Source organism: Carassius gibelio, chromosome A9 (genome assembly GCF_023724105.1).
Source record: "Carassius gibelio isolate Cgi1373 ecotype wild population from Czech Republic chromosome A9, carGib1.2-hapl.c, whole genome shotgun sequence".
Lineage (NCBI taxonomy): Eukaryota > Metazoa > Chordata > Actinopteri > Cypriniformes > Cyprinidae > Carassius > Carassius gibelio.
The window spans coordinates 4,109,680-4,130,971 of NC_068379.1; the positions used below are offsets into that span (position 1 = coordinate 4,109,680).

Sequence of the window (21,292 nt, forward strand, 5' to 3'; positions counted from 1 at the left end):
TCTCCACATTGTGTTTAGCTGTTAAACAATGGCTGCAAGTTGGTGTTCGGTTCAGATTTTGCTGGTTTGTGCTTTCTGTCATGCTGTTCCACACTGGAGTAAATCGCTTCAGGATGTTCAATCTCTGATGACCCAGCAGTTTCCACTTCAGAAGCCGGTTCAACAACCAACTTACCAGCAGTTTCCACTTCAGAAGCCGGTTCAACAACAACCTAAACCACAGTTTCCGCTTCAGAAGCCGGTTCAACAACCAACTCACCAGCAGTTTCCACTTCAGAAGCCGGTTCAACAACCAAGTAACCAGCAGGTTCCTCAGCATTTTCCGCTTCAGAAGCCGGTTCAACAACCAACTTACGAGCAGTTTCCACTTCAGAAGCCGGTTCAACAACCAACTTACCAGCAGTTTCCACTTCAGAAGCCAGTTCAACAACAACCTAAACCACAGTTTCCGCTTCAGAAGCCGGTTCAACAACCAACTTACCAGCAGTTTCCACTTCAGAAGCCAGTTCAACAACCTAAACCACAGTTTCCACTTCAGAAGCCAGTTCAACAACTACCCAAACCACAGTTTCCGATTCAGAAGCCAGTAGTGCAGGCAGATCCCCTTGATAAATGTGCTGTAGCTGATTTGGAGCAGATCCAATGTGGTCTACCTGGGATCAGTAGAGCTGAGTGTGAAGCTATTAACTGCTGCTTTAACGCACAGCAGTGTTTCTATGGGAGGGCGGGTAAGTGTTCACAGTCTTATTCAGTTCATGTTAAACTGATTCTCTCCATTAACCTGCTCTTGTACCTTGTTCTAGTAACTGTCCAGTGTATTAGAGATGGTCAGTTTGTGGTAGTGGTGTCTAGAGACGTTACTCTGCCTCGACTGAGTCTGGATTCGGTTCATTTACTGGGTGGAAACGACCCACCTTGTGCTCCTGTGGGGTCCACACCTTCCTTTGCCATATACCAGTTCCCAGTGACCGCATGTGGCACGAGTGTGATGGTGAGCAGCTGCTACTGGTTTTATTCTGCATTTGCTTATGATGGACTGGATGCTGCCACTGTTTCTGTTCACAGGAGGACGGCGGATATGTGGTGTATGAAAACCGAATGACTTCATCCTATGAAGTGGGGATTGGACCATATGGTTCCATCACAAGGGACAGTCATTTTGAGTAGGTGATCTATGACTTGGTGTGAACATTTAATCCCTGACAAATGCTACAAGCTTGCTGTGTGTTGTCCAGGTTTCTCTTCCAGTGTAGATACTCTGAAACTTCTGTGGAAGCTCTGGTTGTGGAGGTCAACTCCGTTCCTCCACCTCCACCAGTAGCTGCTCCTGGACCTCTCAGGGTGGAGCTCAGACTGGCCAATGGCCAATGTGTCACCAAAGGCTGTGCTGAAGGTAAGGTCTTGTCCTGTGTCTGCCTAAAGCCTTTCAAACTTGAGTCTGGTTAAACCCCAGTGTTCCTCAGGGGATGAGGCCTACACGTCCTACTACAGTGATGCTGATTATCCCATCACAAAAGTCCTGCGAGAGCCTGTGTATGTTGAGGTGCACATTATGGAGAGGACTGACCCCAACATTGTCCTGATGCTGGGACGCTGTTGGACTACTTCAACCCCTAGTCCACTCAGTCTCCCCCAGTGGGACCTTCTGATCGATGGGTGAGTGTACAGCCAATCTTTATCCTGTTCGTCTGCTGGGGAGACCCTCTTTCTAACCTTCTTTTGTCTTCAGATGCCCTTACCAGGACGACCGTTATCTGACCACACTGGTTCCAGTGACTGGATCGTCTGGTCTTCAGTTCCCAACCCACTACAAGCGCTTTGTTGTGCAGATGTTCACATTTGTAGATCCAGCCTCACTGGCTGCCCTGCAGGAAACCGTATGCCCCCCCCCATTACTTGAACACTGGTATTTACTACTTGTGGAGTCTATGACTTGAGCCTCTTTCTTCCCTGTCAGATCTTCATCCATTGCAGTACAGAGGTGTGCCATCCATCATCTGGCTCTTGTGAGCAACGCTGCACCAGGAAACGTGAGTTCTCACTTTTGACCAGAGGAACTGAGCATTTTATGAGTGTTCTCACTTCTAACACTCCCCTTTCAGGAAGAGATACTCCTATCAAGGCTGTCTCTGGGGAGCAGACTGTGGTTTCTAGTGGAGCAGTTACTCTGGTCATGTAAATCTAGTTTTTAATAAACTTTGCAGAACCCTGAGGTATCTTGTCTATTGGTGGTGTTTTGCAGAATCTGGTATTAAATGCCCCTCTTGCCAGGTTTTTTTTTCTCACTATTAAACCAAGGTTCCACAACTTTTTGTAAGCCTGCGCATTCAGAGTCCCCTATCCATCCTCTAGTTGCTAACCTGGAGCAGCACAAGGTTCCCCCTTTTAAAGGGTTAATTGTTAACTGGATGTTTAACCCATCCAAGTGCACATGCACATTTTGCGTGGGAGCAATTGGTGGTCTGGTGTCTTGCTCAAGAGTGGTTTGCTGAAAAACTACTTGAAACCAGCAGGAGCTGGAAATGGATAATGTCAACAATTCAGTTTTATTGGAGTATACTACACAAGCGTGTATTGAAGTTTATTCTTATTGACTGCATTAATGCACATAGTAGGCTATATATTGTAGTCCAAGAGAACACACTGAAAATACAAGAGAACACACTGAAGTTGAAATTAAAGTAAATTATTTCACATGTGCTTTAGTATAGTGATAAACAATTGTTCTTAAAACACTAACATAATTATGTAATCTAAGTAATACTTAGACATAAGTTTTTTTTTATTTTTATATAAAGTGCACCTAGGTTAAGACCTGTTGTGATTAAAGTGTAATCTGTAAGTACACTTAAGTGGCCTTTAATTTAAACTATGATATCTGCAAATGCACTTTTTTTTTTTTTAAAAAAGTATACTTTTAAGATTGAAGGTACACTTTTAATACAATTAAGCACACTTTTTCACAAGGGGACCTATTCGTGTGTGTAAACACATCAGGGCTTGCCAGCCAGATGTTGTTTGGATCATGCGCTAATTGGCTAGGACGGGGTGTCTGTTCTGTTCTCGGCATTAAGTCGTGTCCTCGTAAAAAGACAATGCTGTTCTGCCATCATGTCAAGGCTCACAAGAACAAACTGAGTCAAAGTTTCATGAGAAACAAAATAGAAGGCCGAGTGTGAACTTGTTCATTAAGTAATTTAGATTACAGATTCACTGTAGGATTATCCTTGAACAGTCAATTTCCCATCGAACCATTAGTACGTCATAAAACACAGTCATGGTGCCAAGATGGCTAAAGGAGATGTCACCCCCATTTTCCTTTTTGTGCCGGTCTAATCTCATACCAGCGATGCCAGGACAGCAGGAAAAGATTTCTCTTTGTTCCCCCAACTTAAGACCAAATGGCCAATAAACCCTGTGGTGACCCCAATGCATAAATCCCCAGACTTATCAGGAAACGGAAGGATGCTAAGGCATTCCTATGGCCCAGGATCACCACAAACCTTAAACCAGTGAACACCTCCTTTCTGCAGCTGTAAATTCCAGAGACTTTGTCTCCAAAACCAGTAGACTGAAATTTAACCCACTTGTGGTTGAATACAAATAACGGTCTCAAAATTGTTTCCAATAAGCTGAATTGATTACCAGCATTTACCCCACATATATCTTACGTATCATGCATGTTTTATATAACTTGTGGAATTGTTTCTGTGTCTTTAACTTTAATTACAGCCTATTCGTAGGGTTTTCTACCTCAGTTATAGGAACTAATCACCAGAAGTTGCCTCATACATGTGTATTCTCTTTATTGTGCATGCTTTATATTACTCATTTTAATTTTGTGTGTTAAACACTTATCACGACTAAATCCTTATTTATCTCCACCTCAAATATGCAAAGTATATGTATTTTGGTACCTACTTGATGGGTAAATGATTTCTAGAATTTGGTATAAAGTAGATGTGTGTAGAATGCACCATATTTAAACTAGTTCGCTTATTAAAGCGTTTCAACTAAACTCTCAGGAGTTTGGACACACGCGTTCACGTGGACATTACGCTAATTACATGCAAGAACTGGAGAACTGGCCGTAGGTCCCGCCCAAGACAATATCTGATTGGCTGTCACACTAGGAAGGACGGGTCAGATGGACACGCTTATAACCCAATGACAAGCAGTTTTCCTTGATTTTGCGTTGACTTTTTGCCCTGCTTTTCCAGTGACTTTGCTCTTGCTTATGTTTTGTGCTGACCTTTCCATCATCAAGCGTGTACTCTTCAAACCACCAAGAGCTCACTCAAAACTCATCTTAGAGTCGCTCCAGACTGGTGGAATAGCAACCGGCAATCCAGGAAGTCTTGCAAACGAAGCGCCACCTGGCAAAGCCACTCAACCACTCACCATCGAGTGCTGTCCCTCAGAACGCGTCATCGACCAACTGCCAGCCAATCAGCGGCAGAGATTCCCTCTCCAGCAACTTCGTTACAGAAGGGAATACATCCAAAACCACAAGCTGCATCCAAACGCAAGTACACAATATCTCCTAATTCTAGCTGAAACTGGTGCAAATCTTATTAAAGCGATAGATCACCCAAAAATCTAAATGTACGGTATACTGTCCATGTGTCCATAAGTCCATGTGACATCAGAGGGTCAGTTAGAATATTTTGAAGCATCAAAAAAAAAAATTTGGTACAAAAATAGCAAAAACTACGACTCGGTAGTTATCGAGTCAATATCTGGCTCAGCTCGCTGTTCATCTTCAGTTCTCTCTTCACAGCAGTTCAGTCAGTGTACTGTTTGAGTAAATGAATTACTCCGGGATATTGGTTTGTTTTAATTCAGAGGGAGTGTCAGCCACATTAAAAAAGTTAACAGCTTAAGTCATTTGTGGATTAATGCGTATTGGAGATGCAAACCGTTTAAAACAATTCAGTTGGATTTGGTGAACTGGTTCAAAAGATCTGATGATTCGTTCGCGAACCGGATATCACAAATTGCTTTGTTTTTAACTCTCTCACAACAGACATGGAAGAGAAGACAATGATGAATAAAGTCATAGTTTTTGCTATTTTTTTACAAACATTTATTTTTGATGCTTCAAAAAATTCAAAACTTCAAAAAATTCTTTCTTACCTTTCTGGACATGGACAGTAGACCGTACACACAGTTTCAATGGAGGGACTGAGAGCTCTCTGACTAAATCTAAAATATCTTAAACAGTGTTCCAAAGATAAACGAAGGTCTTACGGGTTTGGAACGACATGAAGGTGAGTTATTAATAACATTTTTTTTTTGATTAACTAACCCTTTAAGAAACTAACTAAGATTAAAATGCTAGTAGATTGATTCTCTCAGGTTGCGGTCAAGAAATATGTCTAAAACTAGACACTTGGGACTCCATTCACCCTCCGTTAATAACATCACTTTTCTCTGTCACTGTTTTAATGAATGTGTGTTTTCGTTAGTTTAGTTTGTGTATATTAGAGTAGTACAATGAAGCCTTGTCTGATTTTACATAAAAGTGTCTTGTGCTGTGTGTTTACAAGTTTACTGCCTTAAACAATAGATTCTGTTACCTTGCTCATAATCAGTTATCATAATTGTATGATATTATTACCGTAGGCCGCGGGATAATATTTTGTCCAGAATTGATAAAATACCCTAATTTCAATTTATCAGTGGACGAACAGTTGGTAAAGTGTTAAATATTAATTCAGAATAATTTGAATACTAATTTGGTTCTTATTCACTGTAATTCAAACCCCTTTGAGTTATATTGACCCTAATTCCCTTATTAATCTTACATCATATATATATACTCAGGTCCTTCTCAAAAAATTAGCATTTTGTGATAAAAGTTCATTATTTTCCATAATGTAAATGATAAAAATTAAACTTTAATACATTTTAGATTCATTGCACACCAACTGAAATATTTCAGGTCTTTTATTGTTTTAATACTGATGATTTTGGCATACAGCTCATGAAAACCCCAAATTCCTATCTCAAAAAATTAGCATATTTCATCCGACCAATAAAAGAAAAGTGTTTTTAATTTAAAAAAAAAAAGCTAACCTTCAAATAATTATGTTCAGTTATGCACTCAATGACTGCTTCAATGCGGCGTGGCATGGAGGCAATCAGCCTGTGGCACTGCTGAGGTGTTATGGAGGCCCAGGATGCTTCGATAACGGCCTTAAGCTCATCCAGAGTGTTGGGTCTTGCGTCTCTCAACTTTCTCTTCACAATATCCCACAGATTCTCTATGGGGTTCAGGTCAGGAGAGTTGGCAGGCCAATTGCGCACAGTAATACCATCATTGACTGTGGGTACCCGACACTGGGCTTCAGGCATTTTGGCATTTCCTTCTCCCCAGTCTTCCTCCAGACTCTGGCACTTTGATTTCAGAATGACATGCAAAATTTTGCTTTCATCCGAAAAAAGTACTTTGGACCACTGAGCAACAGTCCAGTGCTGCTTCTCTGTAGCCCATTTCCTGCACACGCCTGTGCACAGTGGCTCTGGATGTTTCTACTCCAGACTCAGTCCACTGCTTCCTCAAGGTCCCCCGAGGTCTGGAATCGGTCCTTCTCAACAATCTTCCTCAGGGTCCGGTCACCTCTTCTCATTGTGCAGCGTTTTTTGCCACACTTTTTCCTTCCAACAGACTTCCCACTGAGGTGCCTTGATACAGCACTCTGGGAACAGCCTATTCGTTCAGAAATTTCTATCTGTGTCTTACCCTCTCGCTTGAGGGTGTCAATGATGGCCTTCTGGACAGCAGTCAGGTCAGCAATCTTACCCATGATTGCGGTTTTGAGTAATGAACCAGGCTGGGAGTTTTTAAAAGCCTCAGGAATCTTTTGCAGGTGTTTAGAGTTAATTAGTTGATTCAGATGATTAGGTCCAAAGATCCAAAAGCAGTGTTTTATTAGGGTAATCCAGAATCATAAAGCAGCCAGGCAAAGGTCAAAATCAGAAAAGCAGTCCAAAACAATAAACACAACAAAAACCAGGGAACATGAAAATACCGGGTGACATTAACCAAGTACTCCATGACAATGACAGAAACAAACAGGGTATATATAGACCGGTGCAAACAATGTGAGTGGGAACAGCTGTGTGCAATGAAGTGATTAGTCCAAATAAAGGCTTGTGAGAAATGCAGTACTGAAGTGGGGTGAGGATATGCGTAAGTGAGACCTCTAGTGGACACCCAGGGATACACAGAACAGACACTGTGACACAGTTTCCCCAGCATTCACCTTGTTCGTTCTGTGTTTGTCCCTCACCAGTGTCCCATTGACACTCGTAAGGTTTTGTCAGAGAACGGTGTGATAATCGGAGCTATGTCACTCCATGCTGCCTGTGTTCCTGCACTGACCCCTGTTTGAGATCCGCCCGCTTGTGGAGAAACTCTAGTACCGCGATGCTCTGGCTACCAAGAGCATCCAAATCCACAGCCCACCTGCTAAACCCAACTGCACTGCCTGGTTAGGAGGTGAGCAAAGAAAGGCACGGCCGAGGCTTTGAGACTCCTGTCCTCTGCATGGGATGAGAAGAGTTTTATAAAGCAGTAGTGACAATGAAGATTTGCTGAAAATGTGCTCACCCTCGGGCCATCCAAGATTAGGATGAGTTTGTTTCTTCATCAGGTTTGTAGAAATGTAGCACTGCATCAGTGTCTCAGCGATGGATGCCCTGCATGAATGGGTGCCGACAGAATGAGAGTAAAAACATCACAATAATCCACACCACTCCAGTCCATCAGTTCACATATGGAGAAGACAAAAACTAAAGAAGACATTTTTAACTTCTGGCCAAAATAGGAGTTCATAATCCCAGTTAAAAGGTGCCATAAAATGCATTGATACAATATTTGAAATGATATCTATGTACATAAAAGGTATGTGGCTTAGGTAATGGCAAAAATTTTCCAGAAATGGTTTTACATGTCCATTTACAAACCTAGGATTTGTTCCTAGAAATATTTGGAGGGGTCATGAATAATAATGTTGAGCTCAACTCTGATTGGCTGTTTAATGGCAAAAATATTTTCTGTCCAGCATGAATGATGGAGAGATTAGGCATCCAACCTGATATGGCTGTATCAGACAAAGATACAGATTTTAAGAGATTTTGAAAGAATGTTTAGCGTCCCAGTGAACGAGGCTTGAGAGAGTTGTCGGTGAAGATGTGGACACAGCTTCTGTGTTGCTGTTATAAGCATTTTTGCACTTGTCTTTTCCACTTTTTTTGACACTTTAGAAAGTTAACAAAGTAGGACGTTGCAGTTTAGGGTCAGCGATATCTTCATCTATCTTAATTGCTAAATATTTGAAAACATTTTGGTTTCTTTTTTTATTTATTTATCAGTTTTAATAGCAATATCTGGCTGGTCTGGCTGGCCTAGAACATGGGCTGGTAAACGTTATGCAAATGTTGGGGGTGTAAACATCAATGATCCCTACTGTAATATCACAGTCGGTGTTATGTTTGGATTCGCCTTGTAGGGGAATTTACAGTTAAAACCCAGGGACCAGATATGTCGCAATGAAGACCAGGACTCAGAGATGAGTTCAATTAATAATAATAATTTTACTTGAAGAAAATAGTTTGCAATTTCATCAGCAGAAGTCAGCTTCAACACTCTCGAAGGAGTTCGCAGGCCGCCCCCAGTACAATACAAAATCAACCACAGTTATACCCTGACAGAGGATACTAATTGCGTCAATACATGAGTCAACAAAATTCTGATTGGTTCCAAAACCTAGATAAAACTCTCCAAAGACGTATATCTGATATGCTGGACACTGGCAGTTGATTGTTTGTCCTGGGACTGTCTGAGCTTCTCCCTGTACAGACAGATACTAACACACATACACTGAGAACTTATCTAAAATTCAAGGCTTTCTAGCACTGGCGAGTGTCTTATCATTACGGTTGGATACACACACATAATATGTGGACATTAATCTTGAGGAAAAGAAATACAGCACACATAAGGTTACACATTTCACTCTTGCTATAACTTGATTAATAGTCAAACAAGAAATCATGTAATAAAATAATTAATATCAGTATGAAGGATATGGCAAATCGGCCTCCACTCCTTCAGTCCCCCGTTTTAGATCAATGTGGGGTCTAATACCCCACATCTGGTCTAATAAATGAGGTCAGGTGTAGTTGTGATGCATGGTAAGAATGCAGGCTGTTGGTCAACTTAAGCAGGTGCATATACTTAAGATCTCTGGTACTGGCTGACATTTCTAGTAATAAACACATTATTTTGTACAAAATACTTCCCATAATCATTCTTACTTCCCATATACATTCATCTACTTACTTAATCCCACAATATCGCCACTTGCACTAGTCTTTCTTCACATAATGTCTTTTCCAGTGAATTATTCTGTGTGTCCCTCTACCTGGAAAAGTGTCCTCCATCCATATATACTTTCATCAACATATCTTTGTAAATGCCTCTCTTCCTACTGCAGCTACTTCACACTTACCCTCTAAAACAAAACATTTATCTAACAGCCCTAAATTTGCATATTCATTAACCAGATTTAACAAATCATTAAAGAAAACCGCATACACTATAACCAATTCATTTTTTTTTTTTAAACCCTTAAGAAGGATATTTGCCTTATTTGTTTTCTTTTAGCATGTTTTATACAACTATGATGAATTTTAGTTAATTTGGTCATATCTTAAAATAAACTCATTACAATAAACGTATAATATTTAAAATAATATATATATTATTCTCTGGAAGCCGGGCTAAATGAATAACCACTGTTATTGCATTCCTGACATATGTCAGACCCTCAGTCACCTCACAGATAACAAATACAGACATTGCTTATAAACTAAATCCCAGTAAAGAGACCCTTATTTTATGAAAATCTATCATTTTCCCGATCAATGGTGCAATTAGAGGGACTGAATATCCATTATTCCCTTTCACTCCAAACTTGGTGTTAAAAACACAAAAATAAACAAACCAAAAATAAGTAAGATCAATATTGAGCCATCTTTAAAAATAAAAATAAAAATAATCATAATTTCCTCAAACCTAGAGCAGTTCCTAGTTTATTACTTAATAACCCTTTTATTAAGTTTTACATTACTGTTAACCATACTCATTGCCTTATTATTACCTTTTTTTTTTTTTTTTTTTTAAATGCAAATCTTGTCAATTATCATACCATATTACTTTACTCAGACTATATTAGCGACACATTCAGAAGCAAATCCTCAATACTTAGTATAAAGTCAATTTAGTTCTCACTGTTTTGTCAGTGATAAATGCTTACAGGTCAGCTACTTGATCAATGTCTTAAAAACCCTCGTTCATGTTTGTCATTTGGCAGTGATATTAATTTACTCAAAATTATTATAAACTGAAAAAGAGCAGACAGATTTCCCAATATTATTACTAAATGAACAATACTATTACTAAGTGCTAAACGGCCAAATATTTATTAAAGAGACATCCTCAGTTTCTGTAAATCTGTATTGAAACAGTATACATTATCAAAAAGACCTGTCAGTGTTCACAATATTAATTTGACTTGACAAGTGTTCATAAGCAGCTCCATAGAGCCTATTACAATTGTGTTGTTTAAACAAAATGTATTATTATAATTTTTTTTTGCTGTGCTATTTCAATTAATTCAAACCTCTTGTTATGGATTTGCTCCATTAAGGGGCTATCCACACATTTTTGTTCAACTTATCTCTGTTCTACATAAACCACTACATAAAGCTTTTGCACTATATTACACAAGCAGGATTCACTCCTTTGTTTTCCCACCAGGCTTCTTTATGTGAGGGTGCTCTCTGGATAATTTGGTTAGTGACGTAGCCAATCTGTCACTGTTTTTCTGCCGTCAAGTCTAAAATATTTACCTTCACCATTCAAACAACAAAGTGTTAACTTGTTAAAATTTAGACCCTCATTTAAATTTAGGCATGGATTTTAAACCCATTTTGGACGGCAAACTTAAATTTCACAAATCCAATCATATAAACACTCTTTAACATATTAATCCAGAGAGTGATTTAAATCAGTATTATAAAAGACAAAACAAGTCATTATTACCAGTAGCAGACAGAGCTGGATAACCAATCCACTTAAAGCTCGTCCCATGTTTGGCATTGTCTTTTCATTAGTTTCACTCAGAATTATCGACTTCTGTAAAGTAATTTCACTTAACACTTCTGTAATGATAAAACACTCATTCCAGAGGTTAGTGACTCAGTTGAAACAAAACAGGAACAGAATTGTCCCCCAATAATATATATATAGCCATCCTCATGCATGCACATACTTAACACATTTATATTTTAACAGCTCATATTTAAGGTTTTCCTTTTGGTATTAAATCGGAAGGATTTAAACTCAAACATTGTCTGTGCATTTTACCAAGTTTGTACCTAATCTCTTATCTAATCTCAAAGTTTGCCTGTTCATTAATGATTTTTATTTTGAGAAAAATCAGCTGGGTTGTTTTGGTCTTAAAATTATTGCTCTGTTTTGGTTACTCTTTCTTAGCAGGCCAATAATAGAAGAAGAGCACTATCCCTGCCTCCACTCAAGCACTCTCTCTCTCTCTCTCTTACTGTGCAAAATATTATTTATTTATTTATTTTGACAATTTTTGCCAAACTTTAACTTAGACTATAATATAAAATTCATTACAACATATAACCCTAAATTATTCAAATAAGTTAAAAATGTCAAAGTTTCTAGATCTAAAATCTCAGTTTAAACTGTTTAAAATACATAATGCTAGGAACATTTCTTTAAAATTATTTTTACCTTACATGCTTAATTCCCTTAACCTTTGTTATCTAAACCATCTCTTGATTAAGCAGAAGCAGTCTTCATTTTTAGCCACCACCATATCTTGTTATCATCTTGTGTCATGCCTAATGACCTGCATGAGTAAAGACTAAGATATAGACATATTAGTTCAATATCATTTTAGCCTCATAAGAAATTTTTGTCTCAAAATAATGGCTGTCATCACATGGTCTCAGATGGTTCTTGAAAGCCCATTGCCATTAACTTTTTATAAATAAGCTCCTTGTCCTCAGGGTGTGATCCACTGGCATAGTTGCATCAAGTTGTGGACGCTTGTCACAACAATCAGTCAAGGAATGCGGTTGCTGGTGATCAGGTCTGGAGGAGCTCACATTTTGAGGCAGATTGCTGTACTTCATACAGTTCCCCTCTTAATGATGCTCTAGGCCTATCAAGCATCCGCTCAACTCCACTACCATCTCACATATAACACCTCCCTTCAGGGCAGGTGCCCAGTGGCGGTGACCCCCTGCCTTAGGTTGTCCCCTATTGGCCAGAAGAGGATCTTACCCGTCATTGAGAAATCACCTCATGCACACTGGTAACCACTCTTTCCCGTTGCAACATCCTCGACAGTCTGCTTCCAGAATCCAGTATTTCTTGCAGCTTAGGAAAGGTGCACTCAAGAACCATGAGAGCCATTGACAGCACCTACTAGTGTTAAAACATTGAAAAGGGTTAATCAAACTAATATTTAATTGCTAAAATCAATTGGATACCTCCAAACTATCATGCTGAGATTACTCAGTCAATTTATTTTTCACACCCGTCCATTCATTGTAATTTTCTGTTGCTTCTGTAGCTGGAGCCATCAGGCCCTGTATGATGGTGGAGACTAAAAATAAGACAGATAAGTTACTGGTCATAGAACAAATAGCAATACAACTGTTTAACTATTCAAAATTATTACATCTATAGCTCAGGGTCTGTATTATGATTTTAAAGACCTCATGTCTCTTCAACAATTGCTCCTAAATTGTTATTCATTATTTTTATAATCTCTTATTTCTTACATGCATTGGGCAGTTGAACATTTAACTACCAATTGCCCTCTTAATACATTAAATCTGAACTCTTTTTAGCATGTCCTTTAGCATCTCTGCCTATGATTTGACTAAAACACTGTGCTGTACTATAAATATCTTATCACTTAAACACAAGCTCAGATAACGGCATTTTAGCTTACTTTGAATGAGAGAGAGAGAACTCTGAGGGATTCAGGACTCGTAACAATGCATTTTCATTCATTTTTAACATAATTTCATCGTACTATAATTTTACTCTAGCCCAGTTTAAAACTTGTCAGAAATTATATGCATTTTAAAAATAAACATCTTTATATTTGTATTTTTACTTTATTTTCGCAACTCAAATGTTTCTCAAAGTTCTTTGCAGTCATTGTCATTACTTTTACATCAACTTGTATTTATCCATTCACTTAATTCTGGCCATGGCTTCTGAATTTCAACATTGGTTTTAAATCTGTCAGAGGTTATCTGACCCAGGTAAATTACTTTGGGTCTTGCTAGCATGCTGTCTTCAAAGTTACTTTGAAACCCCCGTTTATGTTACTTGTTTACAAATTTATCTTCTCATAAACAAAAAATAATTTTCTTTTCTCTTCTTTTTTCTTTTTTATGATGCTGCGTGACTACAATTTTGCAATCCAACAATAAAATTACTCTTTTGGCCAAACATTAGTAAATATAGGAATTACTTTATTTTTTTTTTTTACTCAGAACATGTCTCTGGTACTTTCAAAGCTTAAGCCAGAGTCATGGTGGGGGCCAGCATGAGATAAAACAACGGCTTCATTGTAGTCAAAGTAATTTTATCTTTTTTTAACAAAACATAAGCTTCTAAGTTTTTCCAAAATGCCACTGCCAATTTGTGTGCCTACAGTTTTTTTTTTTTTTTTTTTTTTTCACTAACCCAGAATTCTGTTCAGTATTCCTTGTCAGGACTTTCAACAATTATATAGGAACTGGAACAGGTCTTATGATATCATTCTTTGTCATTTAAACCTTCTATGCACAGAGAATCAGATTAAATCATCACTCAGTTACTTCTGGGATTATTTTTAACAAATCGGCACATACATTTATAAATGTTTATTTCTCAGGTTCTTTCTAAGTTTAAAGCCAATCAAGTTTTTGTTTTAACATTACAATCAGAATTAAAGCTCAGACTGATCATTCTTTAAATGAATTCAGAGAATATATATATTTTTTTAAAGTCAGAGCTTCAGAGCCAAACTGTTTACAGCATTTGCTCTCTTCTGTTTCATTATTTCTATCAGGGCTGACCAGGTTACCTAATTTGTCAGTCATATTTCTATCATAAACCAAAAACATATTGAGGCGGCGATCTTACCAACAGCACTTGACTTCTGCGTGATGAAATTGCAAAGTATATTCCAGAATTTCCATATACTGGTCCAATCCAATCAGGGTCATGAAAACTACATTTTAGCTCTTTTGGGGTTGTTCCTGAGGCATCCCAGATCAATCAATACTTTCCCTTTGCATATATCCCTATATTTTTATAGGTGCACATATGAATTATCACTATTTATTTTTAAACACTAATTTTGGATACTCTTTTCCCTAACCACTGACCTGGCCTATTTCTAAGCTCGGGGCGCCCCTGTCTGTAATGGTGGGTGATCGAGAGTTGGAAGAGCGAGATACGACTAGAACCCCCGTCTAGCGTCTTACATTCTTCTCGGGATTTCCCATACCCCTACTTTGGCTTACCCGGCCGTAAATGCACTGCCCTTTATGGCCTCTCGTGCTTTTTGGCTCTCTGTGCTTGACCCAGCACTGCCTATTTACGGCCTTATGTGTCCTTTGTCCCTCGGTGCTTGACCCAGCACTGCCCTTTACGGGTTCACATGCCTGTTAAGAATGCGTTTTTGTCCCCCCCTGGACTGTGCACACCTAGAAACAAATTTTTACATCTCTCTCTAAGACCTATAGGTGTGCACCTGTTCCCTCTGTAACTGTACACATCTCTAAATATCTTATATCAAGACCTACCGATGTGTACTTGTACCCCTTATACTCACAAGGTTACTTATTTACAGGTATATTGTGACACCAATTTACCTACTCCACCCTGGAGCTGGTGTCTACCCCCTCACGTCTGAGTGAGTCTATCGTTCCTCCTTCTCTCGACCCCCTCCACTCACAGACAGTTCCTAACCAATAATATTAAATCTAAAATCTTTCCTACCTTGGTTTGATGATTGATCAGGGATGTCAACAAAGAACTATTGCCCGCCGATCCTCCACCATTAACTGTAGGGGAATTTACAGTTAAAACCCAGGGACCAGATATGTCGCAATGAAGACCAGGACTCAGAGATGAGTTCAATTAATAATAATAATTTTACTTGAAGAAAATAGTTTGCAATTTCATCAGCAGAAGTCAGCTTCAACACTCTCGAAGGAGTTCGCAGGCCGCCCCCAGTACAATACAAAATCAACCACAGTTATACCCTGACAGAGGATACTAATTGCGTCAATACATGAGTCAACAAAATTCTGATTGGTTCCAAAACCTAGATAAAACTCTCCAAAGACGTATATCTGATATGCTGGACACTGGCAGTTGATTGTTTGTCCTGGGACTGTCTGAGCTTCTCCCTGTACAGACAGATACTAACACACGTACACAGAGAACTTATCTAAAATTCAAGGCTTTCTAGCACTGGCGAGTGTCTTATCATTACGGTTGGATACACACACATAATATGTGGACATTAATCTTGAGGAAAAGAAATACAGCACACATAAGGTTACACATTTCACTCTTGCTATAACTTGATTAATAGTCAAACAAGAAATCATGTAATAAAATAATTAATATCAGTATGAAGGATATGGCAAATCGGCATCCACTCCTTCAGCCTCTTGTTCAGTGAACTATTGCAGCACGAGATTTTCAATGGTGTTTGAGGCTCACGATATTTCATTTCCATGTACATAACTCTTATTCAACTATGCCAAGGTAAATACAGTTTTCCATTCTGTGGCACCTTTAACAGAAATATGTTCAAATATCATTATACAAGCCTTTCCATTATGTTATTCAAATTTTATTTTTGAATCCTCACTGGATGTCCAGCTTTTTTTTTTTCTTTTTTTTTTTTTATGTTTTTTCCTGGTTATGAGAATGTTAAGGAAACATTTTGATAATTTCCCAAACATTATGGAAACGTTACTTTTGAATGTTCTCTGAACATTGTGAAACAAGTAGTAATATTTAAAAAGATTCTATGAATAATGTTTTTGTGCCAACGTTTTGAGAACACTATTAAAGAGCGGAAAACTTTGAATGACAATAAACACACAATTGCAATGCTAATTGACATAGCTTGCATCACAGAAAAAAATAAACATTCCAAAATTGGTGTTTGCTGCTGGGGTCTTCTATTGTACTTGTCCATTAAGTGTCAATTGATTTAGTCATGTTAACTCAGATTGCTCTTTTCTTTTTCTTTTCTTTTTCTTTTTGCAGTCATGTTTTACTAGAGAAAGCTTGAAGTCTGATCATAAAGAATAAAAGCTTGTTAGGGTTTCTCTTTAACTATGTGGTTTTTTTGTGGTTTCAATAAACTTGCTGACAAACTTCTATGGATTCTATGGAATTATTTCCCCCAAAGGAATCAAAAAGGTCAATTTGGAGAAAAAAAGTCAGCAACCTTGAGATATTAGTGAACAGTGAGATAGATCAGTCATGACATAAATAGTCAAAATGACCTTTTTTCTTCTTCTCTATTTATTTATTTTTTTCTTCTGTGGTGGAAATAAGCTTCCATATACTTAAAATCATTAACTGCTTAATGTAGTATTTTCCTCATATTTTTAAGAGCACACTTGTCTGCGGGGAGTGGTAAGGACAACGGCACCAAAGAAAAACATTTACTTTTGGCAAGTCCCAGTAAACATTGGACTTGAACCATTCTTATTTGTTGTCAATATGACATTGGACTCAAGGAACACCATGTTAACAGAATTTGAGAATCAATTACAATCAGATAAGATAGTAAGATTTTTCAAATTCTTTTTGTGCATTTATGTTCAAAATAGGAAAAATTAGAATTCTATCTTGAGATCCAATGAGAATCACCCAGCTGCATAAGCTCCCCTTTCTGCAACTCATGAGAACCATGAGTGTTAATGAATAGGGAGGGACTATCGTTAATTGGCTGAAATCTGCAGAATACAAAAAGACCAAAGGGCAGTATCTCCACATTGTGTTTAGCTGTTAAACAATGGCTGCAAGTTGGTGTTCGGTTCAGATTTTGCTGGTTTGTGCTTTCTGTCATGCTGTTCCACACTGGAGTAAATCGCTTCAGGATGTTCAATCTCTGATGACCCAGCAGTTTCCACTTCAGAAGCCGGTTCAACAACCAACTTACCAGCAGTTTCCACTTCAGAAGCCGGTTCAACAACAACCTAAACCACAGTTTCCGCTTCAGAAGCCGGTTCAACAACCAACTCACCAGCAGTTTCCACTTCAGAAGCCGGTTCAACAACCAAGTAACCAGCAGGTTCCTCAGCATTTTCCGCTTCAGAAGCCGGTTCAACAACCAACTTACGAGCAGTTTCCACTTCAGAAGCCGGTTCAACAACCAACTTACCAGCAGTTTCCACTTCAGAAGCCAGTTCAACAACAACCTAAACCACAGTTTCCACTTCAGAAGCCAGTTCAACAACCTAAACCACAGTTTCCACTTCAGAAGCCAGTTCAACAACTACCCAAACCACAGTTTCCGATTCAGAAGCCAGTAGTGCAGGCAGATCCCCTTGATAAATGTGCTGTAGCTGATTTGGAGCAGATCCAATGTGGTCTACCTGGGATCAGTAGAGCTGAGTGTGAAGCTATTAACTGCTGCTTTAACGCACAGCAGTGTTTCTATGGGAGGGCGGGTAAGTGTTCACAGTCTTATTCAGTTCATGTTAAACTGATTCTCTCCATTAACCTGCTCTTGTACCTTGTTCTAGTAACTGTCCAGTGTATTAGAGATGGTCAGTTTGTGGTAGTGGTGTCTAGAGACGTTACTCTGCCTCGACTGAGTCTGGATTCGGTTCATTTACTGGGTGGAAACGACCCACCTTGTGCTCCTGTGGGGTCCACACCTTCCTTTGCCATATACCAGTTCCCAGTGACCGCATGTGGCACGAGTGTGATGGTGAGCAGCTGCTACTGGTTTTATTCTGCATTTGCTTATGATGGACTGGATGCTGCCACTGTTTCTGTTCACAGGAGGACGGCGGATATGTGGTGTATGAAAACCGAATGACTTCATCCTATGAAGTGGGGATTGGACCATATGGTTCCATCACAAGGGACAGTCATTTTGAGTAGGTGATCTATGACTTGGTGTGAACATTTAATCCCTGACAAATGCTACAAGCTTGCTGTGTGTTGTCCAGGTTTCTCTTCCAGTGTAGATACTCTGAAACTTCTGTGGAAGCTCTGGTTGTGGAGGTCAACTCCGTTCCTCCACCTCCACCAGTAGCTGCTCCTGGACCTCTCAGGGTGGAGCTCAGACTGGCCAATGGCCAATGTGTCACCAAAGGCTGTGCTGAAGGTAAGGTCTTGTCCTGTGTCTGCCTAAAGCCTTTCAAACTTGAGTCTGGTTAAACCCCAGTGTTCCTCAGGGGATGAGGCCTACACGTCCTACTACAGTGATGCTGATTATCCCATCACAAAAGTCCTGCGAGAGCCTGTGTATGTTGAGGTGCACATTATGGAGAGGACTGACCCCAACATTGTCCTGATGCTGGGACGCTGTTGGACTACTTCAACCCCTAGTCCACTCAGTCTCCCCCAGTGGGACCTTCTGATCGATGGGTGAGTGTACAGCCAATCTTTATCCTGTTCGTCTGCTGGGGAGACCCTCTTTCTAACCTTCTTTTGTCTTCAGATGCCCTTACCAGGACGACCGTTATCTGACCACACTGGTTCCAGTGACTGGATCGTCTGGTCTTCAGTTCCCAACCCACTACAAGCGCTTTGTTGTGCAGATGTTCACATTTGTAGATCCAGCCTCACTGGCTGCCCTGCAGGAAACCGTATGCCCCCCCCCATTACTTGAACACTGGTATTTACTACTTGTGGAGTCTATGACTTGAGCCTCTTTCTTCCCTGTCAGATCTTCATCCATTGCAGTACAGAGGTGTGCCATCCATCATCTGGCTCTTGTGAGCAACGCTGCACCAGGAAACGTGAGTTCTCACTTTTGACCAGAGGAACTGAGCATTTTATGAGTGTTCTCACTTCTAACACTCCCCTTTCAGGAAGAGATACTCCTATCAAGGCTGTCTCTGGGGAGCAGACTGTGGTTTCTAGTGGAGCAGTTACTCTGGTCATGTAAATCTAGTTTTTAATAAACTTTGCAGAACCCTGAGGTATCTTGTCTATTGGTGGTGTTTTGCAGAATCTGGTATTAAATGCCCCTCTTGCCAGGTTTTTTTTTCTCACTATTAAACCAAGGTTCCACAACTTTTTGTAAGCCTGCGCATTCAGAGTCCCCTATCCATCCTCTAGTTGCTAACCTGGAGCAGCACAAGGTTCCCCCTTTTAAAGGGTTAATTGTTAACTGGATGTTTAACCCATCCAAGTGCACATGCACATTTTGCGTGGGAGCAATTGGTGGTCTGGTGTCTTGCTCAAGAGTGGTTTGCTGAAAAACTACTTGAAACCAGCAGGAGCTGGAAATGGATAATGTCAACAATTCAGTTTTATTGGAGTATACTACACAAGCGTGTATTGAAGTTTATTCTTATTGACTGCATTAATGCACATAGTAGGCTATATATTGTAGTCCAAGAGAACACACTGAAAATACAAGAGAACACACTGAAGTTGAAATTAAAGTAAATTATTTCACATGTGCTTTAGTATAGTGATAAACAATTGTTCTTAAAACACTAACATAATTATGTAATCTAAGTAATACTTAGACATAAGTTTTTTTTATTTTTATATAAAGTGCACCTAGGTTAAGACCTGTTGTGATTAAAGTGTAATCTGTAAGTACACTTAAGTGGCCTTTAATTTAAACTATGATATCTGCAAATGCACTTTTTTTTTTTTAAAAAAAGTATACTTTTAAGATTGAAGGTACACTTTTAATACAATTAAGCACACTTTTTCACAAGGGGACCTATTCGTGTGTGTAAACACATCAGGGCTTGCCAGCCAGATGTTGTTTGGATCATGCGCTAATTGGCTAGGACGGGGTGTCTGTTCTGTTCTCGGCATTAAGTCGTGTCCTCGTAAAAAGACAATGCTGTTCTGCCATCATGTCAAGGCTCACAAGAACAAACTGAGTCAAAGTTTCATGAGAAACAAAATAGAAGGCCGAGTGTGAACTTGTTCATTAAGTAATTTAGATTACAGATTCACTGTAGGATTATCCTTGAACAGTCAATTTCCCATCGAACCATTAGTACGTCATAAAACACAGTCATGGTGCCAAGATGGCTAAAGGAGATGTCACCCCCATTTTCCTTTTTGTGCCGGTCTAATCTCATACCAGCGATGCCAGGACAGCAGGAAAAGATTTCTCTTTGTTCCCCCAACTTAAGACCAAATGGCCAATAAACCCTGTGGTGACCCCAATGCATAAATCCCCAGACTTATCAGGAAACGGAAAGATGCTAAGGCATTCCTATGGCCCAGGATCACCACAAACCTTAAACCAGTGAACACCTCCTTTCTGCAGCTGTAAATTCCAGAGACTTTGTCTCCAAAACCAGTAGACTGAAATTTAACCCACTTGTGGTTGAATACAAATAACGGTCTCAAAATTGTTTCCAATAAGCTGAATTGATTACCAGCATTTACCCCACATATATCTTACGTATCATGCATGTTTTATATAACTTGTGGAATTGTTTCTGTGTCTTTAACTTTAATTACAGCCTATTCGTAGGGTTTTCTACCTCAGTTATAGGAACTAATCACCAGAAGTTGCCTCATACATGTGTATTCTCTGTATTGTGCATGCTTTATATTACTCATTTTAATTTTGTGTGTTAAACACTTATCACGACTAAATCCTTATTTATCTCCACCTCAAATATGCAAAGTATATGTATTTTGGTACCTACTTGATGGGTAAATGATTTCTAGAATTTGGTATAAAGTAGATGTGTGTAGAATGCACCATATTTAAACTAGTTCGCTTATTAAAGCGTTTCAACTAAACTCTCAGGAGTTTGGACACACGCGTTCACGTGGACATTACGCTAATTACATGCAAGAACTGGAGAACTGGCCGTAGGTCCCGCCCAAGACAATATCTGATTGGCTGTCACACTAGGAAGGACGGGTCAGATGGACACGCTTATAACCCAATGACAAGCAGTTTTCCTTGATTTTGCGTTGACTTTTTGC

At 39.3% G+C, this 21,292-nt stretch overlaps 1 protein-coding gene and 2 long non-coding RNA genes across 7 annotated transcripts in view; 1 reads left to right on the forward strand and 2 right to left on the reverse strand.

Annotated features, from left to right (window-relative positions):
- LOC128019461 (zona pellucida sperm-binding protein 4-like) lies at positions 1 to 19,298 on the forward strand. Of its 2 annotated transcripts, none has more exons than XM_052605455.1 (9): positions 1 to 586; positions 17,241 to 17,814; positions 17,890 to 18,077; positions 18,152 to 18,249; positions 18,322 to 18,479; positions 18,550 to 18,742; positions 18,816 to 18,963; positions 19,044 to 19,116; positions 19,189 to 19,298. In XM_052605455.1, exons 1-9 carry the CDS (start codon positions 29 to 31, stop codon positions 19,263 to 19,265), a joined length of 2,067 nt encoding a protein of 688 aa, XP_052461415.1. In that variant the 5' UTR covers positions 1 to 28; the 3' UTR covers positions 19,266 to 19,298. The 2 variants fall into 2 exon arrangements, with proteins under 2 accessions (XP_052461415.1, XP_052461414.1); XM_052605454.1 differs by having other exon boundaries at positions 1 to 515; positions 17,296 to 17,814.
- The window catches only part of LOC128019463 (uncharacterized), a 27,077-nt gene continuing 5,827 nt past the window's right edge, over positions 43 to 21,292 (reverse strand). The window contains exons 2-5 of one of the 4 annotated variants that reach the window (XR_008185163.1): positions 17,476 to 17,601; positions 435 to 515; positions 213 to 254; positions 43 to 170 (exon numbers count right to left, since the gene is read on the reverse strand). This is a non-coding gene — a long non-coding RNA (uncharacterized LOC128019463). Of the gene's footprint in view, positions 255 to 363; positions 516 to 17,340; positions 17,602 to 21,292 lie in introns of those variants that run through there. The other 3 variants (XR_008185161.1, XR_008185160.1, XR_008185162.1) reach the window with 3 other exon arrangements.
- LOC128019464 (uncharacterized) lies at positions 13,549 to 15,784 on the reverse strand. The gene is made up of 2 exons (XR_008185164.1): positions 15,273 to 15,784; positions 13,549 to 15,177 (listed from the first exon to the last, which is right to left on the reverse strand). It is a non-coding gene; the product is annotated as an uncharacterized LOC128019464 (long non-coding RNA).